At 53.8% G+C, this 22964-nt stretch overlaps 2 protein-coding genes across 12 annotated transcripts in view; one reads left to right on the top strand and one right to left on the bottom strand.

Moving 5' to 3' along the window:
• Nucleotides 1-11157, top strand: part of TANC2 (tetratricopeptide repeat, ankyrin repeat and coiled-coil containing 2) — a 195941-nt gene extending 184784 nt beyond the window's left edge. For all 9 annotated transcript variants that reach the window (XM_048320430.1, XM_048320452.1, XM_048320472.1 and 6 more), the window contains 2 exons: nucleotides 1474-1574; nucleotides 3533-11157. In XM_048320430.1, coding sequence (XP_048176387.1) covers nucleotides 1474-1574; nucleotides 3533-5516 — 2085 coding nt within the window. In that variant the 3' untranslated portion in view covers nucleotides 5517-11157. The remainder of the gene's footprint in view (nucleotides 1-1473; nucleotides 1575-3532) is intronic.
• A 400-nt stretch (nucleotides 11158-11557) lies between these two features.
• On the bottom strand, nucleotides 11558-15909 carry LOC125334028 (transmembrane ascorbate-dependent reductase CYB561). 3 transcript variants are annotated; one of them, XM_048320411.1, is made up of 7 exons: nucleotides 15753-15909; nucleotides 14620-14819; nucleotides 13664-13871; nucleotides 13368-13466; nucleotides 13190-13293; nucleotides 12955-13112; nucleotides 11558-12349 (listed from the first exon to the last, which is right to left on the bottom strand). In XM_048320411.1, exons 1-7 carry the CDS (start codon nucleotides 15877-15879, stop codon nucleotides 12151-12153), a joined length of 1095 nt encoding a protein of 364 aa, XP_048176368.1. In that variant the 5' UTR covers nucleotides 15880-15909; the 3' UTR covers nucleotides 11558-12150. The 3 variants fall into 3 exon arrangements, with proteins under 3 accessions (XP_048176368.1, XP_048176347.1, XP_048176357.1); XM_048320390.1 differs by lacking the exon at nucleotides 11558-12349 and adding an exon at nucleotides 12356-12831; XM_048320400.1 differs by lacking the exon at nucleotides 11558-12349 and adding an exon at nucleotides 12356-12831 and having other exon boundaries at nucleotides 14620-14699.
• Between the last annotated feature and the right edge of the window lie 7055 nt (nucleotides 15910-22964).

Here is a 22964-nt window from a genome sequence, read left to right as displayed (position 1 = left end):
CTCCTTCTCATCCCAGAACTTCCAGATCCCTGTCACTCTCCCCACTCCCATCTGGCAGCATCCAGCAACCACCTCGTGCAGATGCCTGTTTTGCCAGCACACAAATGCCACCTTCCCTGGCTCGGCATGCAGGGGCTTTCACCTCCACAAATTAAAGTCCCCATAAACTCAAAAAGTGACATTGCCGAAGTCATGAGCCAGCAAAGGTTACAGTGGAGGAGAAGGAGCTTTGGGGACACCGTTTCTTTTTCTGTGAGGAAGAAAGATGGAAAACAATGGGAGTAAAATCTTAATGCTGGTGAACAAACACAGTTTGGAGAAAAAGTGTGAACCTTCTCTTTAAACCAGCCAATTTTCAGCTAAGCAACTCCAGCTCTTGTCCTGTGCTTTGAGGACAAGATTTTTGGTTTATCATTAGCTGGGGAATGCCAGGTTTTGTGAGGAAAAATTCAGAGGGTTGTAATTGCTCCTGCAGTTTTTGCACCTATAGATGAGGCCATAAAGGTACCTGTCTCATGACTGCATTCCCAATTCAGTCTGTTGGACAATAACTCCTCAGTAACTGCTACTGCAGGTCAAACAGAAGTATAAAAGCTTCCCCAGGCAGGGCATGCCCATAGCAAGAGTTGGCTTCACAAGTTTTTGAACAAATCAGGAGCAGCTCTATTCAGTCCTTTCTCCCAGAGCTGCTCAGGTCATAGCCCAGTGCAGCAGTCCAAAGCAGTGTTTGGATGTGAGATGGAATCCTCCCCACCAGGAGGAGTTCTCCTTCACAAGTGCTGAGCTTCAGCTGAGCTTAGTGGGATGTGTAGCGTTCAGGACAAGGAGGGTGGTGACAGGGTCTGTACCAGAGCTGATAGTCTGGTCTCACAGCACTGCCCCTGGAAAGCAGCCAGAGCAGTCCCCTCTGCCTGCTCCCAAACTCTCCTCCCAGGTGAGCTGTCGTGGAGAAGTGAGGAACAGTGGGACTGATAGGAGACCTTTGCCAGGCAAGTTGTGTTTGTAGCTAATGCAGCCCTGCCCTTCACAGGCAGTTTTCTTGAGCCCCTCGAAGAATGTCAGTGTGTTCAGGGAAGCAGAAGGGCATGGGAAAGGTTTCCTATTGCTCTCAACTATGGAAAAAAATCATTCGTGAGATAACATTCCAGCCTCTGCAAGACCAGATGTTTCCTCAAGACTGTAGGTTGTTGGAGAGAGATTTACATGCACTTGTTGGGGACACAATGAGGCTTGCTGGCCTCAGTGGGTGATGACAGCAACTTGCGTTAACCACGCTTGAGTCTTTGGAAATGCCATCATAGCTCCCTGTCTGTAAATGATGTTGAATCCATGTGAAACATTCCAATGCCATTGAGTTTTCTATGCAATATGAAAAAAAAAGTCCATACTAAGTTTGTTTTCTTCCCATGCTGTATGTATTTTTGTTTCTAAATTTATTCAGTTAACTTACCTGCACACCTATTCAAATGGCAGGATTTTGGAATGGCGGAGGAATTTGCCACTAAAGCACTGGAGCTGAAACCGAAATCTTACGAAGCTTACTATGCAAGAGCAAGGGCCAAACGCAGCAGCAGGTGAGGAGGGACAGAGAGACGGGTGTGAGGGGCCAGTCTCTGTGAGCCTGTCACATCAGCTGTGGGCACCCACCCTGCAAAGCCAGGCAGTGCCCCCATGGGAAGAAATGGCCAAGGAACGTTCATTAGTGAGATCACAAACTTCCTGAATGCCAAAGTAATGCACTCCCTCATTTGGTGATTTCTGAATCCAAATGTTTGGGGAGGTTTGTCGTAGTGGAACTTTGTCTGGACATCTTACAACACCGGAGACCTGGACACCAAAGTGGGATGTTCTTTGTTTCAAAGTACACTTTAGTTTGACCACAACTTGGACTCAAAGCAGAATATGGGTTATGGCCGGTGTTGTGCAAGAGGGCAGACTCATTCATCACAGTGGTCTCCTCTAGCCTTAAAATCTGTGCATCTCTGTCCTGCAGCCCTTTCTGCCCAGCAGATGCTGCTGACTAGCTGGGCAGTGGCTGCAGGCAGGCACTGGCCAGGGAGCCTCCAGCCAGAACTTGTGCCCAGAGCACTGCAGCCAGCTCCTGGAGAGCTGCAGCGCAGGGATCTCCCTTGTTCACCTACCTGCCTGAAGGCTAAAAGATGTGAGATTAAATCCATTTGCCATTCCTAATGAGCAGGAGTGCTGCTTGGGAGTCGTATTCTCAAGGACTGGGCACCCTGCCACTGCATCTCTGTTTAATTGGCAGCCAGAATGTCTCACATGGCAGTGCAGGTGTGTGAGCCCCTCTGTGCAAACATCCCAGCTCAGCAGACACCACCACTGTGTGACATTCCTTGCTGGAGGCAAATGTGGAAGTGGCCCAGCTGGTGCAGGTCCACCACGTCCTGATGTGGGAGGTGAAGCCATAACCTTCTGTTCCACAGAGGAGCCCTGCAAGCTGAGCCACACACACACCTCATGCCTTTCCTTTAATGGTTTCTTCTGCATTGTTCCCAAAACATTATGGGGAACCTGAAGACCCATGTTCCTCTCCAGATGGTATCAGCCTCCCACATACCAGTGTCCTTTTCTCCCTGGGTCTCTCCAACAGAAACTGTCACCATTTTGGCTTTGCTTCTCCCCATGCCAGTCTATGCCCAGGAGCACCCCTGGGTAGAAGAGGAGGCTTTTCCTTCTTCCACCTAATCTTCAATGGCTTGTACAAAAGATTAGGCCGGTGTTGGGAGGTGCTGGGGGGATCACTGATAGGGAGCTTTTCCCCCATCTGGGTGGGTTTTCCCAGATCACAGTCATGTTCAAACACATAGTTTTGCTCCACAGTGAACTGTGTCCCTGTAAATGACAATCCCCTTCCCAAACCCTCACCTCCCTGTTACACCTCCTAGGCTGGCCTTTCCCACACAAAGGCTTCCCTGGGCAGCTCACAGCCTCTGGCACATTGCTTGATTCCTTCATTCCAAAGAAGTTAGCCAAATCCACTGTAAAATTGGAGAGACAAGCCTTGCCGAGAGCGCTGACCTGTGGGAGCCCCTGAGCTCTGGAGCCAGGCCTGATGCTGTGTGGTCTTGGCATCAGGCAGAAGTTAAATTTTCAGTGGCGTAAGTGGTTGTAGTTCTGTCAGCGCTTGTTTACAGCAGTGGTGAGTTGGGCTTGGGGTAATCAATCTGTTGGTGTCCCCTTTGCTAACACAGAGGTGAAGCTCATGGTGGTGCTAGGGGGAGTAATTAATTGGCCCCTAACATACGCTGCAGAGGACAGGCGTGTTTGCAAGTCTGGATTGTGCCATCTCAGGACTGTTCCCTTCTTTTCCAGAATTTTCCCTCTGTTTGGATAACATAAATCCGAGGGAGGCCCATAAGGCAGCATGTGAGAGGTGCAGCAAGCAGTAGCAATCACAGATCTCTCCCTCAGTAACATGCAAAAGCCACTTTATCCCCCTGGAATCTCTGAAAACAGCTCCATCCAAATCCAGAGTACTTTCCGTTCTCATTTCTATTCCTTTGTCAAGCAGGCAGTTTTCAGCAGCCCTGGAGGACCTGAATGAGGCCATCAAGCTGTGTCCTAACAACCGTGAGATCCAGCGGCTGCTGATGCGGGTGGAGGAGGAGTGCAGGCAGGTGCAGCAGCAGCAGCAGCAGCAGCAGCAGCAGCAGCAGCAGCAGCAGCCGCCACCACCGCCACTCCCAGCAGAGCCAGAACCCGAAGCCCAGCATGAAGAGCTGTATTCTGTGCAAGATATCTTTGAGGAGGAATACCTTGAGCAGGATGTAGAAAACGTTTCCATTGGCCTGCAGACAGAGTCCAGGCCAAACCAAGGGCTGCCCATCATCCAGAGCCCACCTCCATCTCCAGCTCACAGGGACTCAGCCTATATTTCTGGCTCACCTCTTGGCTCTCATCAGGTCTTTGATTTCAGGTCCAACAGCTCTGTGGGTTCACCGACCAGGCAGGGGTACCAGTCCACATCTCCTGCTCTGTCTCCGACACACCAAAACTCACATTACAGACCCAGTCCTCCACACACATCCCCAGCTCACCAGGGCTCCACTTACCGCTTCAGCCCCCCTCCCGTCGGAAGCCAAGGGAAGGAGTATCAGAGCCCACCACCGTCTCCCCTTCGCAGAGGCCCCCAGTACCGCGCCAGTCCCCCCGCAGAGAGCATGAGTGTTTATAGGTCCCAGTCCGGCTCCCCAGTCCGTTACCAGCAGGAACCCAGCGGGGTCACCCAGCTCCCCGGCAGACCCAAGTCTCCGCTATCCAAGATGACGCAGAGATCCTTCCAGATGCCCCAGCTCCCTGTGGCCGTGCCACAGCCAGGGCTGAGGCTGCAGCCAGCCAAGGCACAGATCGTGAGGAGCAATCAGCCCAGCTCTGCCGTCCATTCTAGTACTGTCATCCCAACTGGTGCATACAGCCAGGTTGCCCACTCGATGGCCAGCAAGTACCAGTCATCATCAGGGGACATGGGGGTCAGCCAGAGCCGACTGGTCTACCAGGGCTCCATCGGGGGCATCGTGGGTGACAGCAGGCCCGTGCAGCACGTACAGGCGAGTCTCAGCGCCGGAGCCATCTGTCAGCACGGAGGGCTGGCCAAAGAAGACCTTCCACAGAGACCATCCTCAGCATACAGAGGGGGGATGAGATACAGCCAGACGCCTCAGATTGGGCGAAGCCAGTCCGCCTCCTACTATCCGGTGTGCCACTCGAAGCTTGACCTGGAGCGTTCTTCCCTCCCGGCCAACCAGCTGGGCTCTCCAGATGTGTCTCATCTCATAAGAAGGCCCATCACAGTCAATCCCAGCGAAATCAAGCCTCACCCACCGACTCCAAGGCCTCTACTCCACTCTCAGAGCGTTGGCCTCCGCTTTTCCCCTTCCAGCAATAGCATCTCCTCCACCTCCAACCTGACTCCCAACTTTCGCCCCTCTGCTTCAATTCAGCAAATGGAGATTCCCCTCAAGCCAGCCTACGACAGATCATGCGATGAGCTGTCTCCGGTCTCGCCCACACAGGGGGGCTACCCCAGTGAGCCAGCCCGTTCCCGGACCACGCCATTCATGGGAATCATAGATAAAACTGCTCGGACTCAGCAGTACCCCCATCTCCATCAGCAGAACCGGACCTGGGCTGTGTCGTCAGTGGACACTGTCATTAGTCCTACGTCTCCTGGCAATCTGCCCCAGCCAGAATCCTTTAGCCCACCCTCTTCAATCAGCAACATTGCCTTTTATAACAAAACCAACAATGCACAGAATGGCCATTTGCTAGAGGAGGACTATTACAGCCCCCATGGGATGCTGGCCAATGGGTCCCGAGGAGACCTCCTGGAGAGAGTCACCCAAGCCTCCTCATACCCCGACGTCAAGGTGGCAAGGACGCTGCCCGTGGCACAGGCCTACCAGGATAACCTGTACAGGCAGCTCTCCAGGGACTCCAGGCAAGGGCAGACGTCCCCAATCAAACCAAAGAGACCATTTGTGGAGTCTAATGTGTAAAAGACACTTGTTGGAGTGAGACCTTCATGTTTTCAGCACACACTTCCAAGCTTGATTTCCATGCATATTATTATAATTATTATTATTTTTATTTTTATTTCTCTTGGGTAGCTACATGACCAAGTTTCTCCGGTACTTTATGTGGTGGTCAGACAGCCATGCACGTGCTCCAGCCCTTTCGTTCCCTAGCTGACTTTGAAGCCAACATCAGCCGAGCCAGTATCGTTTGCCCAATTCCAGCAAAGTTCCAACCAGGATATCTTAGTCCATGGTGCGGGGTGGTCCAGAGATATCCCTACGCAGCAGGAGGTAACCAGCTCTTTTTCAAGAGACAACTGCCGTGGATTTAGATTGGTTTATTTTGTCTCAATGATCTCTTACTCAACTCTGATGGGAATTCCTAGGGAATTCCACAAGAGCCTTTCCCAAGGCTGCATCCACAGGTCCCCGTGCCAGCCAGGTCATTTGGCTCTTTGCCCCAAAGAGCAGATTGCCCTCGGTGATGTGATTTAACACCAGTAGCTATGCACAGCACCCACAACACCCATCCTGATTCTGCTGGTTTACAGCGCTTTCCTTCCTTATTTAACTTGTCATCGGCCAGAAGGCATGGGGATCACACAGCACTTTGCTGCTTTGCAAGTACCTACCAGGTGCCCTCACACTGATTCCTTTGCTCTGGGGCATTTTACAAGCATTGAAGGATTAAGGTTGGCCCATTGTTATGTGTTTTAATCAGCCAAGGGAATTGGCCAGGGACTTCTTGTGCATGAACTGGGATTGCACTAACTTCTTCACACTGTTGGCAGACTGCACCTCACCCACAGCATTTGCATGGGGCACGTTAGTGTTCATCTGGGGGGCATTTATCACTTGTAAGGAAAAGCAAAAATCTGACTTACAAAATGACATTCAAAGAGGAAAATTGCAATTCTTAATTTTTTTACATTTTTTTATTATGAGGATGTAGAACATGGCATGGTGGTCCCAAAAGAGGAAGGGTCTTTCTGCAGTCCCAGCCCTGCAGCATCCCTTCCCTCTGGCTCACTCCTGACAGGGAGCAGGGGCTGTAGCAAGGGCTGTGCTCCTCTAAGATCCTCTGTTCCTGCAGTCCTGGAAAGGGACACCGTGTTCCATATCTGTACATGGTGGAGACCATGTGTTGCTTTTTGAGAAGCTGTAGTTAAGAGAGACCTATTTATAATTTATTTATGTTATCTATTTCAGGACATTTTCCAGTTCGGGTTGGGTTTTTTCTATTATTTTCGGTTTTGTAATCAAATGCAGGTCACATGAAGATGGCATGAAAAGCAGGAGCCAGTTCCAAAATCCTTTTTGTAGGATTTTCAATAATTTTTCAATTATTTGCTGAAAATTTCTTTTGCGGTGGGGGGAAGAACTTCCTTTACTGATTCCTTTATTCCTGGGTGGGTTTGTAATCTGCCTTTTCCGTTCCTGAGGGTGAAGGGTGGGATGACAGGAGGGAGAGTGGTAACGCTGTAGCTTGTTTTAAAGCAAACTAGTGCCTGTTGCCCAATGCCAAACCTCACTCATATCAACTCTTCGGAGCAATTCAGTGCTGAGCAGGGGAGCGATACCTTCGGGGTCTCCAAAGGGCTACTGCGAATCGATTGCAAGACTTCCTGAACCAAATCACGGCTCCAACCTGCGCTGGTGTGAGTGAGCATATCCCAGTGCCACACCATTGCAGCTGCACCCATTCACACCAGCTCAGGACAGGGTCCACAATTCTTTAAGCAAACCCTGGCTTCGATGGGGCTTTTTTTTCCCCCTGTGTGTGGCTCAGCACATCTCGTTGCTATTTAATTGCCTAATTTGCTCAGAGCAAGCTGGGACATGCACACCTTGGGCCAGGGGAGGCTTGTGTCTCATAGACATATGGAGAGCATTTGGAAGGGGGGGTTCCTCTGTGAGTTTTGGCGATTTTGGGGCTCTCTTGGGGCATTTGGTCTTTGCCAAAGCCACTATTTGGATTGAGGTTGGTGTTTTCTTCCTTGAGGTGCAACCCAGTGCTGACTCTTTGCTTTATCCCAGGGCTCTGTAAAATGGAGGGGCTGGCTAGGACCCCCTTGGTGGGGTGGGTCCCCCCTGGGGACACCCAGCTCTGTGCACTGTTTCTCCCCTTGCAAATGGGGTGTGATGGTTTTCTTTCCTCTTTTTTGAAACAACATGCTCTGTTTTGTAAGGAAGAACCAATTTCTCCTTTGCATCCCACACACCCATAGCTGGGAGACGTATCCTGGGTCTGGAGCAGCATCAGTCACTTTGCTCAGCGCCTCACATCCTCCAGCTTTCTGCCTGAGTGAGTGGCTTCCTACCTTTAGTTGCTTCTTTGAAAGGAAAAAGTAACCCAGTTGAGCCCTGTCCCTGTTTTATCCGACTGAGTGAGACACACTGTGGCTGTCAGTGGCTCCTCTCCACTGCAACGCCAGCAGGGTGGTCCAGGAGCAGTAACAGGAGAACTGCCCTTGCTTTGCTTTGCTTTTGCTCCTCACTGCCTTGTGCTCCCAGTCCTGTCCTTCAAAGCATCCCCTCACAGTAACTTTTCAGTTTCTGTAGATGTTTTAAGGGAAAGAGAAAACAGCTCACACTTTTAACACAACCACAAATTTGAAGAAGGCTTGAAACACTGCGGCGTGCAGGTTTTTTCACAATTCCACGTGTTACATTTTTCACAGAATTCTTGCACTAATGGTTTTCCATCTGTTCTCTCTGTAAATGGGTGCACTTTACTGTTTGAATTTGTTACTATGATAAATACTGGATATTTAAGCGTGAGTAGTGTCTTCATTAGAAAATAGCAAAACAGCTCATGTCTCTTAGTGTATTTTTAAAAAAAAAAAGAAAAAGAAAAGAAACAAAGCAATGAATAATAACATTTATAGCACAAGAACTGACTCCTGTATATAAGCATCAACAGATTGAGTAATTTTTGAATACAATATTCTTTGCAGTGGTTTTAAAGCACTTCCCCAGCAATTCTCTTAGGGACAGTCAAGGCAGGATGGCTGCTGTGGTCACCGGCTGGGTAAGAAGCACATTGCTTCCTGGAAAAGCTGTTCTTCCTCAGTCCCCTGTGTCTTCAAAGTCATGATTTGGGCTTTGCATGAGGAGAAGCAGGGGTCATTCTGTGTTGTGCTGGCGTGGCCCCATTGGGCTTGGGAGAGCACAAGGTCAGATCTCACCCTGAAGGCCCTTCATCCTCTACTCTTAGATCTAGGTCTGACAAGCCCAGGCCACACTGTGGGATCACACTCAGTTTCAGACAGTGTGCCGTTCTGTACATCTGTGCTACATATTTAATTACTCTTTGAGTAATTAAGATGCAGGACAGTGCTGCCAGCTGGTGCCTTCATGCCCTCCCAGCTGCAGTGGTACCACTGGCAAGCCCCATCTTCGAGCAAGTAGGATTTTGGGTGCACCTAGTAAAGCAGGTTCTTGATGACATTGAAACTCCAGTTTTAGTTCTTGGGGTGCATGGGGAAGGCAATGCCAAAAGTGATGCTGAAGCACTTTCTTTAGCCAGCTTTCCCATCAGGTGTCTCTCGTCCTCACCTGTGGCTGCTCCGAGTGTGTCGCCGCAGAGCTGGAATCTTCTCTCCCAGCATCAGGTGTGGGTGTCTGCCCCATCCCTCAGTGGAGATTCATTGGCTCTTGCTTTCCTCCCAGGTCAGAAGGATGTTGTGGTCCCAGGGGAGGGGACACCCACCCAGTGAGGGGTCTGCAGGGTCCCCCCAGCCAGGCTGGGAGTGGCATCAGAGGGCTTTGGACATAGTCTTGAGTGGGCATCAAAGTGCTTAGGAAAGTGAGGGTTTTACAAAGACAGATCCTTTAGGATCGATCTCCAAAGAAGGCACAGCCTGAGCTGCCTTCTCTGTGTCACTGTTTGGGAGGACTGTGCTGGCTCCAGAAATCTGAGATGTGTGTCTGTGCATCTGTCTGCCTGCTGTGGCACCAGTGCCCAGCTGGGTCTGTCCGAGCACTGAACTTTTTGGTTATTTTTCTTTAACCTGGCTGTAAAGAAAACCATGTGGCTGGTGTGAACACATGAGCGTGCGTGTGCCAAACACTGGAGTCATACTGGGATTAGGTCTGGAACCAGGGTGGGTAGTAAACTGGGAGTAATTCAGGCCCCTTTACAAAGGTTGCTGTATATCCAGGGTTACCCAGGAGAAGTCTAGCTAAAACCGAAGTGCCAGCTCCGCCTTACCTAGAGAACCAAGCAAGCCGGCGTGCCTGCTCGTCCTCCGCCTTCCTCGTCTGCGGGGGTCCACAGTGAGCTGTCACGAGCTCCTTGGTGGTTGTACTTTGCTGTAGTCTTGGGAATTCAAGATAACTCTTCTGCCGGGATATTGGTGTTTACCCAAGGGCTTAGGGGAAGAGCTGCTGTACCTGCTGGGACCTCTGCAAATCAATGCCTTCACCCCGTGCCAGCTGCACTGCGCAGGCTGGTGGGGGGTGTGTTGGACACAAAGCACAATGGTTGAAAGTGAATCTCCGTTTTTTTCAGCTTTGTGTGAATAATTGCTGGATTTTCATTCAATCAAACTCTTTTTTCTAATATAAACCACTAAGGGCTCAATTCTTTAGCAAGATGCATTCGTGTCCAACTCTTGACTATACAGCTGGATCTCTCCACAACTGGTACAGACCAACCCAAGAGGAGCACAGCAAGCACGGCCATCACCGGGAAAGCCAACAGACACCCAACCCACCCACCATATCCTTCCTCCTGCCATTTTCTAACTCACAGTACTGGGGAGTCAGCAGCCGGGTCCCATCTGAGGGGATTGCATCCCGTGGTTGTGAAAACAGAGGGCTGCTTTGCCAAAAGACTTTGTCCCTTTGGGTGATGCTGTCCAGGGACAGCAGTGGGGAGGCAAGTCAGGCTCGGGATGGGTAGGTGGGAAAGCCTCGTGCCCATGGAGCTGGATCCCCACAGTTCTGCCTCACTGTGCACTGCTCAGCCAGACACTGAGAGCAGCACTGTGTGCTACATAAAGTCCATTGTGTCACTAGACCGATAACCCAGAGACTCGTGTGGACTCTGCCAGTACTGCCGGGCTCATCCCTGTCCAGCCTTTTCTTTGCCATAGTGTTGCATTTAGTGTTCCATCTCCTTTCTGTCTTCACATCCGAGAGGCTCTGAGTTGGGTACAAACACGTCCAGTACACCCACCTTGTGCTTTGTACAACTCCCTGGTTGCCATCCTCTGAGACACTTGCTGGGAAGATCTTTAAGACACTTAAATTTTCCTTTAGCTTTTCTATAATTCTGATGTAAAGGACTTCCTCTCTGTACAGTATATTATCCAATGCATGTTCTGTTCTCTGATATATTGAACACCACACAGTTGTGATATTGTGCAGTGGGAAGAGCAGCCCCTGCCAGCAGCAGAGGCCTTCGCCTCTCATCTCTAAGGAAAGAAGAAAACATATTTTTTCCTTTGCTGTATTTGCTTGAGCAGAGTTTTCTTGTCTGTACATGTGAGCTGTGAGATAGATGTGAAAAGTTCAAAAGAATGCATTTCCCCCCCAATGTATACAGATTGTAATCTGTACAATGAAAACTGTATGTATGAAAAAATGTACTTATTTATAAATGGTTAACACTTGGAAACTGTGTCTGGGCGGCTGTTTTTCCCACACTGGGGTCAGTGAAGGAGTGTTCTGATGCTTCTCACAGTCATTGCGTGGGGGTGGGGACAGGGACCTGGGAACCACCAGGAGCAGGAGGCGACAGAGGCAGCATTACTGCTGCCACCGGCAAAAGGCATATAATAATATAGTGTGTAATAATTATACCATCCAGTGCATGGCCAGAGCCTGGAGATGTCCCCCTGGGGTCCTTCACACAGCCACCACTGAGGTCTGCAGTGCTGGACAGGACAATCCCACCCCTAACATCCACCCATCCTCCCCAGCCCCTCAGGCAGCTCCTCTCCCGGCCACCCTCGGGATGTAGGAACTCAGGGGTCCCCCACAACTGTGATGGGGGGGCAGTCAGGAAGAGGACAGGGTTAGCTGCAAACATTTATTAGGTTGGGAGCATTCACTGAGCAAACACATCATGCATGGGGAGAAAACACTTCAGACACGAAGCTGCCGAACCTGCACAAGCATAGGGTCGCTCCTGGAGAGCCCTTTAGGGGAGCGTCCCCCACAAGTGGCCATGCTGGAGGGTGAGGGGCTGCCAGTGAGTGGGACATCCCAGGGGGGGCAAACATCCCCTCTGCCCACTGGGAACAGGCCATAGGCTTTGGCTGCCCACAGGGTGGAAATCTGTGCTCCCACTCCCTGTCACCAGAGGAGAGAAGAGCCTGGAGACCCCTCTCCTTCATACCCCTGCCAGCCCCTGCCCTGCCCACAGCACTGCCATTCCCACAGAACTGGGACGCGTTTGGGGGTCGCCAGGGGCTGGGGAGGGGAGAGCTAAGGATGATTAAGGCCAAGCAAGGCTGAGTCCAGAGGGCATCATTGCACCAAGCGTGTCCTTCCCCAGCTGTTGTCGTCACCCAGGGCTGGGCAGAGATGCAAACCACCAGGGACAGGGTGCACAGGAACATTTCAGACGTCACAAGGAGCCCGTGCCGGAGACCAGGAGCTGGGGATGTCACTGGCTGCCACCACTGGGGCTCTCGCCCTCTGTCAGGGTCTTGAAGTCCATGGACAAGGCCATCTCCTCGGCCAGTGGCGGGCGCTTCCACTCCTCCCGTGTCAGCACGTAGCACACCACCAGCCCGAAGGCCACCAGCAGCACCCCCAGGGTGTTGGCCAGGATGCCCTCGGGCACAAAGTGGCTATAGGAATCACTGTGGGGGTGGAGAGGGATGCTCAAGCCTTAAGAGATGGGTGGCCTGTCCCTACCCTGGCTGGGACCCTCTACTCATCCTCATCCTCATCCTCATCCTTCAGGCACACACCTTGGGAAAGGTCCCTTCCCCCAAATCAGAGCAAGAGAGGAATGTCGGTGTTTTGCTCACTTTGAGGAGAGACACTTGGTGGCAGCAGATGAACCTGGTGGCACAATCCTGTACTAGGGCTAGAGGCAGCCCAGTACCCTCCCTGCCAGAGGGAAATGGCTCCTGGGGTGCCCCATAGCCCTGTCCCCACAGTGCTGGGGCTGTGGGGACCCCAGTGTGCAGCTGGGGCCATCTCTGTGTCCTCCAGCTGTGAGGGCAGAGGCCTTAGGGACATGAGTGTCCTGGGTGGTTCTGCAAACACCTGGACACAAGGAGGTGGCACTGGGCATTTTATCGACATTCCCAAAGAAAGCTGTTGCAGGATCCAGGCCCTTGTTAAACATCATCTGGTAAGTGACTCAGCAGCAGCAGAAATAAAGGCCTCGAGGGGAGATTTAAGAGCCACAGATTGAGCAGGGACTGGGGCACCCCCCCACCCCAGCTTGGTCACCCACCTGATTTTGAAGAGGAGCATCTCAGTGATGCCCAACAAGCAGGACGTGATGGAGAGGATGAAGAGGGTGATGCCAAAGAAGATGTGCTGGGGCTTGTACTGTCCTCTCACTGAGAAGGAGGCACCAGGGAACAGAAAGAAACCACAGCCCAGGAGCCACTGTGGGGACACGGGGATGTCACAGGCTCTGCGGAGTCCCTCCCCTCCCGGGGGCCCAGGAGCTCCGCAGCCCTCACCTGCAGGAGGTAGAGCACAAAGGCAGCCATGCCACACCAGGAGTGCAGGCTGTACATGTTGGGGATGCCCTTGGTGCGGTGCGACTCAAAGACAGCGATGATGCCTGCAGAGAAGGGCCTGTCACCCACCCCCAGGGCCACATCCTGCCCCATCCACCCCCCTCAGCCCGGCACTCACCCACGAGGGCGATGACCAGTGCCAGGCCGTGGAGCAGCGCGTGCAGCGCCTTGGTGGAGCGCTTGGCTTCGTGCCTGAACACCCGGTACACGAGGAGAGCTGCACAGAGAGGGTACCTGAGCATGCACAGGGACCCCCCACCCCCCTGGGTGGCACCCAGCATCGCCCAGTGATACTGGAGCACCTTCCCCGTGTCTTTTGTCACCACTTCGTCCCCTTTGTTCCCTGCCCAAGCACAGCTCCAGGCTTTGGAGGCTGCAGCTGGGACAGGGCACGTGTCCCACCATCCTGCTCACCGTCACCTTGGAGGAACACCATGCCCAGCACCATGCACAGGGGGTGGGCGTTGAACTGGAGGGGGCTGTGCCAGGCCACGCCGCCCCGGTAGCGGCCCAGCCAGGCACCTGTGGTGGCCAGGAGCGTCAGGCCCAGCAGCTGCGACACGGCCACGTACGCCGAGAGCCCGGTGGGGCTGGTGGGCGGCGGGGCCCCGTCCATGGCAGCCTGCAGGGACAGAGAGCAGGGGGGAGCGAAGCCACAGCGGCCCCAGTGACAGCAGGTCCCGGCTGGCCGGACCTCGGGTAGGGTCCTGCTCCGAGCAGCGTCCGGCACCGTCCGCTCCACCCTCACCTGCCCCGGAGCCAGGCGCTTCCTGCTCTCGCTGCGTCACCCACACCTGGAGGTGGCTCCCAGCCGCCACGGCACACCCACCCCCGTGCTCCTGCACCTCCTGCCTGCCCCTGCACTCCTGTCCAATCCTCCCGGCCCCGCCTGCCTGCTCCTGGCCTTCCCAACCTTCCTGCTCCTGCCACCCTCCTCCTGTCCTTTTTCCCAACCCTCCTGCCCCTGCCTTTGCCCTGCCTGCCCCCTTCCTCCTGCCCCAGCCCTCCTGCCACAACCGTCCCTCCATCTGTACCCCTCCATCCTTGTCCCTCTGTGCCTGTCCCTGCCTCCATCCTTTTCATCTCCATCCCTCCAACACTGTCCCTCCATCCCCATCCCTCCCACTCCCTGCCCATCTCATGTCCCACCTTCACCCCCTTCCCAGCCCACCCAGACCCCCACAACAACCCCCAAACCCTGATACAGGAAGGCAGCGCAGGGGCAAGCAAGGGACCCCCTCCATGACAAAAGCAATGGCCCCTGGGGACGTGGGGCTGAGTGAATGTCTGTGCTGGTGCGGGGGACAAACACATGGTGTCACCCAACCACAGCTACACCAGAGACCCTTCCCATGGCCCCCACAACTCACCTGCGTTGTGCTTTGTGCTGGGTTATCCCTCGATGGATTAGAGCCACCTCCACCACTGTCACAGCCACCTCTCCTTTTCCCTGTCACCCAGAGCCAGCTGGTCCTAGTCCCAGGGTCCAACGTCCCCACTCTGCCCCAGCCCCGCTGCACTGCCTCTGGGGAGGAGCCCCCTGCCAGCTGTGGCAGACGGACCCATGGTGCTGCCAGGACCGGGGGAGCGTGGAGAAGGGCAATGCATTAAGACCACGCACACACTTTATTCCCAGCCACCTTTATTGGATCAGCCAGATAAGTGGGTTAAGGGAATTGGTTTATCCCATTAAGTTGCACTGCAAAGGCCACCTGTGTCCAGTCTCACTGCCTGGGGCCATGGGGTGCTCTGTGGGACGGGAAGGGGGACCAGGCTGGGGGGGACAGAAAGAGGCACTGGCTCCCCCCATATCACAACAGCCTCCCCCAAACTGTCATCACGCCAAGTGGCTGCTGGTACCTCCAGAGATCCCAGATGGGGATCCATATAACCCGGTCCTGCCCTCCCACCAGATGCAAACATCTGGCCCTGCTGGCACTCACACAGGGCAAACACAGTCCCCAATAGCACCGAGGATGGAGGGACAGGGAACGAACACCCCCAGACACAGGCCCTGGCAGTGGGACACAGGCTGTGCCTGTTGGGAAAGGGATCTTCTGAGTTGCCCATTACCCACCACTGAGTGCTGGGAAAGCTGGAGGTGACTGGACCTCTTCACCAGGACCTGCCTGTTCCCCTCCCAACCTCGGTCCCCCCGGCAGCCCCAAGCACAGCCCCAGTTCCCCCCTCCCAGGGCAAATCCAGTGCGCCTTACTTCTCGTGGTTTTTTTTCCTCTGGTTAAATCTGGTTAACCCACGTGCCCTGGAGGGGAGGATGCCATATGCACATTCCACAGCCCGGCAGCCCCTCACTGTGGCCTCTGGCTGGGACTCTCCAAAATCCCAGGGGGGTCTCAGGGACTGTCTCTGCTCTCGATGGGGGCTATAGGCTCATGCAGAGGCGGGGATTCACTCCAGTTCATAGCTGAGGAGGGTCTAAGCGATGTATTGGGGGCATTGGAGGCAGACACCCAAGCAGCTCCCCCGTGTCCCCCAACCCTACCTGTGGGTGCCGGGTGGTGCTGCCTGTGCCAGGCCCAGCGGTGACAATGTCTGAGCAGGGACACGGCCAGCGCGTTGGCACGGCAACGGAGCGATGACAAAGCGAGGGGGAGCTGCACCCCCGGCATCGCTGCAGAGGGAGGGTGTCACCGCAGGCAGGAGCGGAGGCAGGGGGGCTCCAAAAGTGAGAGGGAGATCACCGTGAAGTGGGATCTGTGTACTCAGTCCCCAAGCAGATGAGTCACTAACAGTGTGTGTGACACACCTCCACCCCTGGCTGTTCCAGGCACCCACCTGAGCCCCTGCACCCTGTGACACCCCAGCCCCAAAAGGGCCAGGATGCCCCAGGCCCTGCCGGGTCAGCCCAGGGACTATTCCCTGCACAACCCCAGCGACTGTCCCCTGCACAGGGGCTTTGTCACCATTTGTCTTTGGGCCTTGCATGGCTCTGGCTCATCCCTGCATCCACCAGCAGCACCGGAGTGACATCCTGGGAGCCAGCATCCCTCAGCTGGGCTGGTGGATCGGGGAATGGCAGAGGGGTGACATGACCCCCCACTCTCCATCTCCCCCACCGCAAGCCCTTCAGCACTGCCGAGCGCATCCTGCAGTCCCCATGGGAAATCCCTGAGGGAGAAGAAGCCTGGAGAAAGGATATGAGGGGAAATAAGGCGAACTGGGGGGAGAGGAAGGGTGTCCCCATCTCTGCTCTTCCTGGCCAAGTGCGGGAAGGGTCCCCGGGGGTGCAGCGCTGCGCACCGGGGCGAGCAGCATCCTCGGACCATCCGCCCCCCACCCCCCCGCCGTGTCCGTGTGTCCGTGTCGCTGTGTCTGTGTGCGTCGGTCCCTGTATCGGTCCCTGTGTGTGACACCACTAGATGTCACCGGGAGCCCGCGGCGCGCAGCGCCCTGGGGAGGGAGGGACCGCCCAGAGGCTCGAGAGCATCCTCGGCCCTGGATCACCCGTAGGAGACAGAGAGACCGGGCACAGACCCGGTGGGAACGGCAGCATCCTTAGGGCTGGACCCTCAGAGGGACCCGGGGCACCCCCAGAGCCAGAGCACCCATGGGAGCCAGCGGACCCTTACCCACGGCGGGGTTTGCAGCACCCTCTGCCCTGGACCACCCATGGCAGCTTGGAGAATCCCGGGACCTGGAGTGGCTGGTGGGAGCTGGTGTTCCCCTGCTGCAGAAGATCAGGTGTAACAGCCTCTATTGGCGTGCAGGGCTGCTCCCCCAGCTCTTCCCTTGGGCGCTCGGGGCTGCTCTCACCCACGGAGAAACCCTGAGTAAAGGCACCTGAAGTCCCAGCTGAGACTCCCACCAACATCCCCCATTCCCTTCCCCCCCACACCAGGGACTTGTGCCGTGGGGCACAAACCCCAGGAGCTGGGGACCCACCACCACCACCAAGGATCATGATTCAGCAGAGCTGAAACCCCGATGCAGCCCCAGAGCCTAGCAGAGACTTGACACAGCAACAGCAAAGTCCGGGCCCTGCTGCAGCCTGGGGCAGAGTCCCAGAGCCACCACCCCAAGCAGAGGGAGGTGAGGTACGAGATATGGGGTATGGCGCTGCTGGGGGATCCGCTGTCACCACCTGGCCTACGCTAGGGATTTATCACTGGTTGGAAAATTGCTTACCAGAGTAATCTGCTAAAGCCATAAAAGCCACCATAAACTGCAAACCTTGAGCCATTGGGCTGTGCCATGGCTGAGATGGGCTGACCAGGGTGCTGGGCAGAGCAGAGGGAGGATTCCCCCCACCACAGCCCAGCTGAGACCCTTGGAAAATCTTCAAAGGGGATGAGATTTGGGGATTCATCCTTTAGGATACTTGGCAAGACATAAAGTTTCGCCCTGATGAGAGCAGCACTGTGTAACCCAATACCAAACAGCTTTAGAAATGTTTATAAACATGTGTCCAGCTGAACTATCTCAGCTTCCAGCAGACAAGGAAAGAGAGCAGCCCTTAAGCCTTCAGGATTAAATGGACATGGATCTTGTCCCATCCACGCAGCAGGGACAATGGCAGTGTTTGCTGAGGGGCCACGGTGGCAGCCGATCCAGGGACAAACGAGCCGCTCCACTGCCGAGTTCCTCTTACCAGGGATCAGCAGCCATTTGTAACGAGCTCTTTAATTAAAGGCATTGCCAGGGGCATAATGGCTTTATTAAATCTGCCTGAGCTTTCCCTGAGCTGGGGGTAATGAAATCCCCCCGGCACTGCTGGGATGAGGATGTGCCAGTCAGGGAGCAGAACCAGTGCTGGCTGTCCTGGCAGGGACCTGCAGCTTGAGGGGATGCTTGGGCTGCTCAGGGCTGCCTAAGGCCTCCCAGGGATGCTCAGGGCTTCTCAGGGATGCTGAGGAATGTTCAGGGATGTTCAACGATGCTCAGGGATGGTCAGGAATGCTTGGGGCTGCCTGAGGATGATCAGGGATGCTCAGGGATGCTTGGGGGGATGTTCAGGGATGCCTAGGTGTGCTCAGAACCACCACAGCTTCCTTCACCTCAGTGAGTTGAAGTGGCTCTGGAGATGCTGCTCCAGATCCCCAGCTATTGGCCGAGCCTGGCACCCATTCCAGGTTTGTCCTGGGCTGTCAAGAATCCAAGGATCAATCAGAGCATCATCAACTGATAATTCATGGTAAAACCAGCAGCTCTTTCCTTGCCCAACTGCTCCTCCCACCCTGGCATGGGCAGCTTCCCTCTCTCCACCACAGATTATTAAATTACCATTTTGCTGATTTAACTTCTTTTGGTTGGTTTCTTTCTTCTCCTTCCTAAACCAAAATTTTATTGCTAAGAAATGTTAATTTGCAAGATGCCTCCCCCAAGCATTGCAATTCAAGAGCCCAGCTGCCTAGGAGGAGCTCAGGTACCACCTGAAACAACCTCAGCTGCTGCTGTTCCATGTGAAACCCCAAACCTGGGGCTAAATTAATGGTTTTTCACTAAATATAAGAGAAAAAATAACAGTCATGTTGGAAAGCTCAGTGGCTGCCAAGAGGGTGTCTGAGAGGTGGCTTGGGATTAAGCACTGGGTCATATCCAGAGGGTTGATCTCCAATTCCCTGGGGTGCTGTGAAGGCTAAAAACCAGGTAATTCCCAGCTGGGACAAAGCAAGAGACCTGGCACCTTCCCGGGCTGCAAATCAGCTGGGAAAGACTCTGGTTCTCCTCCTGGCAGCAATTAAGCCACCCTGTCCTCCTCCTCGCCAGGAACACAACTTTGCTGCATGGGGCAGGCGATACAATCAGCCCAGCGCAGCCCCTGCAAACGCTTCATCTCCTTCAGAAGAGGTTGAAGGCGCATTTATGGCGATTTTTTAATAGCAGCTTGGATAAACAGCGGCGATAACCCGCGCTGGGCTCCCAGAGGATGATTAATGCTCCCGGAACAGTCACGCTCGCTCGCCTCAGGGCTGGGATTGTTTTCATTTATTGGGGGGAGGGGGGAAGGGAAGGGAATAATGGACTTTGCCATGTTTTATTGGGTTGATGGGTGCAGAGGGAACACGTTGGCCTCTTTGCTCACCCTGTATCATGCCCAGCTCTGGCTGAGTGGCAAAGATGGGGGATGGAGTGATGAAGGATAAAGGATGAAGGATGAAGGACAAAGAATGAAGGATGAGAGATGAAGGATGAGAAATTAAGGTGGAGGGAGGAGGGATGAAGGAGGACAGGAAGAAGGATGAAGGACGAAGAACTAGCAGTGGTTTCTGGCCAGGTTTTTTACTTCTTGCCCTGTGAAGTTCCTGACTGTGCCCAGCACTGTGCACATATCCTGCACTGTGGCTGGGGGCTCCCCAAAGGCTGGACTACTGGTATCTTACATTTATTTAGGACCCTCCCAAAACATGGGAAACATTTCGGAGCCCTGAGTCTTCAGCATGCTGCATATTCAGGGCCTTGCAGTATCACAGCACATCCTTGGAGCTCTCTGTGCAATGGGCACATCCCTGGGCTGCTGGAACTGGTCCCAGTCTGGGACTGAGGCTGAGGAGATCTGATGGTGAAAACCACATGTTCATCCCCTTCCCACTCACCTCCAGCCCCACTGAGCTGCCCAGCTGGGGAAAACACATGGTCCCTCCAGGCTGCCCCGTGCAGCCAGCCCAGAACACATGTGTCCCCACACCTGCACCAGGTCCAGTCTGCCCAGGACAGGAAACCCTTATCCTAGGGCAGGAATGTGCTGGAAAGAGTTTTTATGGGGTGGGGTGGAAATTGTGATGATAAGGAGCTTTCTGCTGCATTCCACTGAGCATGCACTTTGAGTGATAAAGCAACACTTGCTGCTATGGGGCCGGGGTGAGATCCTCCACAGCCCATTGCCCCCCATCCCCATTCAGAGGGGACACACCAGGCTTTCAACACACCTTAAATACAGGGAAAAGCTGGAAACAGCCTCACAGTGTTGCCAAAACTGCTCAGCAGAGATCTTTTGCAGTCAGACAGCAGGAGCAAGGACTTCTGGGTCCCTCTTGCCATTACAGTCCCCAAATCCAGGTGACACTGAGGGGCTCCACCAGCCTCAACACTCACTGGGACCACTGAAAATTATTTTAGCAATCAGAAGTCTGAAATAAATGGCAAAAAGCCTGATTGCTTGGGGTGTTTCTTTTATTTTTTTGGTAGGATCAGTAAAAAAGCTGTTTGTTTAGATGAAAAATTTGGACTGGAGGGGTGTTTTTTCCCCCTCTCCCTCATGGCAACATCACCACAGCTGGGAAAGCAGCTTAGCGAATTATACACTATGATAATTGATTGAGTTCATCAGTAAATAAAGCAGCAGCCTTTAAACTCAGGGTCTGGAGAGGGAGGAAAAAATTCTCAATGAAGTGGTTTGTACCAACAGGTGCAGGAGTCATCATGCCCATGAAACCACAGTCACCAGGAAAAGTGATACACAGGGCTGCAGTCTGGACTAAAAAAAGCTCTTTTTGGGTTTAAATAAGGAAGGAAAAATTTCTCTGCAAAAGGGAGTCCTTTCTCTCACCTCCAGAAGCTCCTTGGTTCTTCAGAGAGATGGATCAGACAGAAGTTATGAAGCAACCTTGAATCCTTTGAGAAATGGTGGGATGGAGAAGCCAAAATTGTGGTTTATAATGAAAGAAGGGGGAAATGAGCTTGAGCATCCCCAGCCAGAGGCCTTAGAGCTGGGATATACCCACATAAATCACCAAATCTTCCCAGCCAGCACCAGGACCATCCCCAAATTCTTGCTCCTTTGCTCCACCACACCTGCTCATCATCTCCCATCACACCACCATCATGGACACCTTTCAGGTCCCCTAGGAAACATTTACTGTCAAAATTCCTTATTTCTTTCTTTTGGGGATTCTGGGCTGCACCAGTGAGTGTCTCTTCCAACGCTGCTGACTGTGGGCAAGGAGATTTTGCAGGTCTGGCAAGCCAAGGAACTGACCCAAAATGCTGAGAGCAAATCCTGCTCCTTCATGTGTGAGGCAGCGCTGCGGTGTCACCGGTGACGCGCCGTGGTGACAGTCCGGCCATCGCATGCGTGTCCGCTCGCACGCACCCCGGGGAGGGGAGAACAACGTCTCTACGGAGTGATGATGGCGATGCAAACCGATGGGAAGCATCCTCTGGCCCCGGGCAGCTGCCGGGGACACCATGTCTCACCCAGCATCCCCCAACCCACGTCCCCACAAGCAGTTCTGCATCCGTCTCCGTGGCAACACATTTTCCACATGCTTCAGTATCTCCTGCCCCTCTGGTCTGTGGTGCTGGCAGCAATGGGTACCCTGCAGGCTGGGTGATGTCCATCACCCACCCCACCACCCTCGAGAGGGGCGGGGAGAGCAGGGACTGGTCTCACTGCTCCACAGAATGCCCACAGGTGGCTCTGAACCCATCCTTGGTGGATGCTGGAGCACAGAATGGATTTGGGGCAGCACCGAGGTAGCAACAAGCATCTGACAGCTTGAAGGCATCACACCTGCCTTCCTGGACTAACAGCCACATCACCTGCGAGTGCTCTCCTTCATGTGAGATATTTTCCTGCCTGATGCAGCGGGAGTTTTATAGGATAGGATGATACAGAGCTGTGGGCATCCTTGGAGATGCAGCCTGCAAGAGGAACTTCTTCTCCCACACGAAGTCCAGCAGCAGCAGCCGCCCCTCTTGCACCAACCTTGGAAGACAGTCTTGTGTAAAATGATGGAGTGCTGCCCTTCTCCTGCAGGATCATCCACTGGACACATCAGCCTTGGAAAAGGCCTCATATGCTGGCAATTTCTGGACCAGTGACATTGCACAGACTGTTTCAACCTCACTGCTCTCCTGAAACTCCCAGTGGTGCCAGAGGCTGCACCACGACCTGGAGCCAGGAAAACCCCTCCCTGGTGCAGCTGGGAACAGAGACTGGAGGGGGCCAGGAAATCTCCATTCACTGGAGCTTGGTCTCCAGCCAAATTGGAGCCAAACCAACCATTTTTTTCCAACTTCCCAGTAAACTGGACTTTCCAGAGAACTGGGGCTGGTGGGGAAAGGGGTCAGCAAGGGGGGGCAGGAGGCATATGCTGACTTTGTCTCCAGCTCCATGATGTCCAGGTTCGCAGGTTTTGCTGGTGCACCCCCCCCATGGGCACTCTCCCGTGGGCTTGGGGTCAGGGAGATGAAGAATTTTCATGTGCCCACATCAGCCTGTGCAGGTGGAAGGTGCTAGAACAGGGCGTGCGGTTGGGATTTTTGGAGTGAGGTTTAGTAGACATCAGAGAGTTACAGTCTTCTATGTCCATATTTTTTGGAAAGGGCTCTGGCCACCCCACAGGGTCCCCAGTGCTGACAGGAGGACTTGTCCCTTTTTGAGTGGCCACACTGTCCCCATAGAGTCACCCCAGTGACTCACTCCAAGGGGTCATGATGGTGTCCAGCTGTTCTGCAGCTCCCAGCAGGGACAAAAGGTCAAGGGGTTTCCCTCTGTTGCCCCCAAAAGAAGCTTTCTCTATGGCATGTGTTCACTGTGTTCCTATGGGCTGGTTGGTCCAACAAGGAGGGATGGGCTCAGTCAGCCCAGGGCCTAAGTTCAGCCCAGGCACCATTCCCAGGGCTGAGGTCAGGCTCTGAGGAAAAGGGGTTTCGTTGATTAAATACAAAACAAAACAATACAAAGGAACTATAGAGCCCACCAACACGGGTCTGGTTTTCATTTTGAAGGAACTTTTTGTTACTCATTTGTCAT

This window comes from Corvus hawaiiensis, chromosome 1, assembly GCF_020740725.1.
Source record: "Corvus hawaiiensis isolate bCorHaw1 chromosome 1, bCorHaw1.pri.cur, whole genome shotgun sequence".
Lineage (NCBI taxonomy): Eukaryota > Metazoa > Chordata > Aves > Passeriformes > Corvidae > Corvus > Corvus hawaiiensis.
Note: the sequence above shows the minus strand (reverse complement) of the source record. Positions and strands in the feature narration are given on the sequence as shown.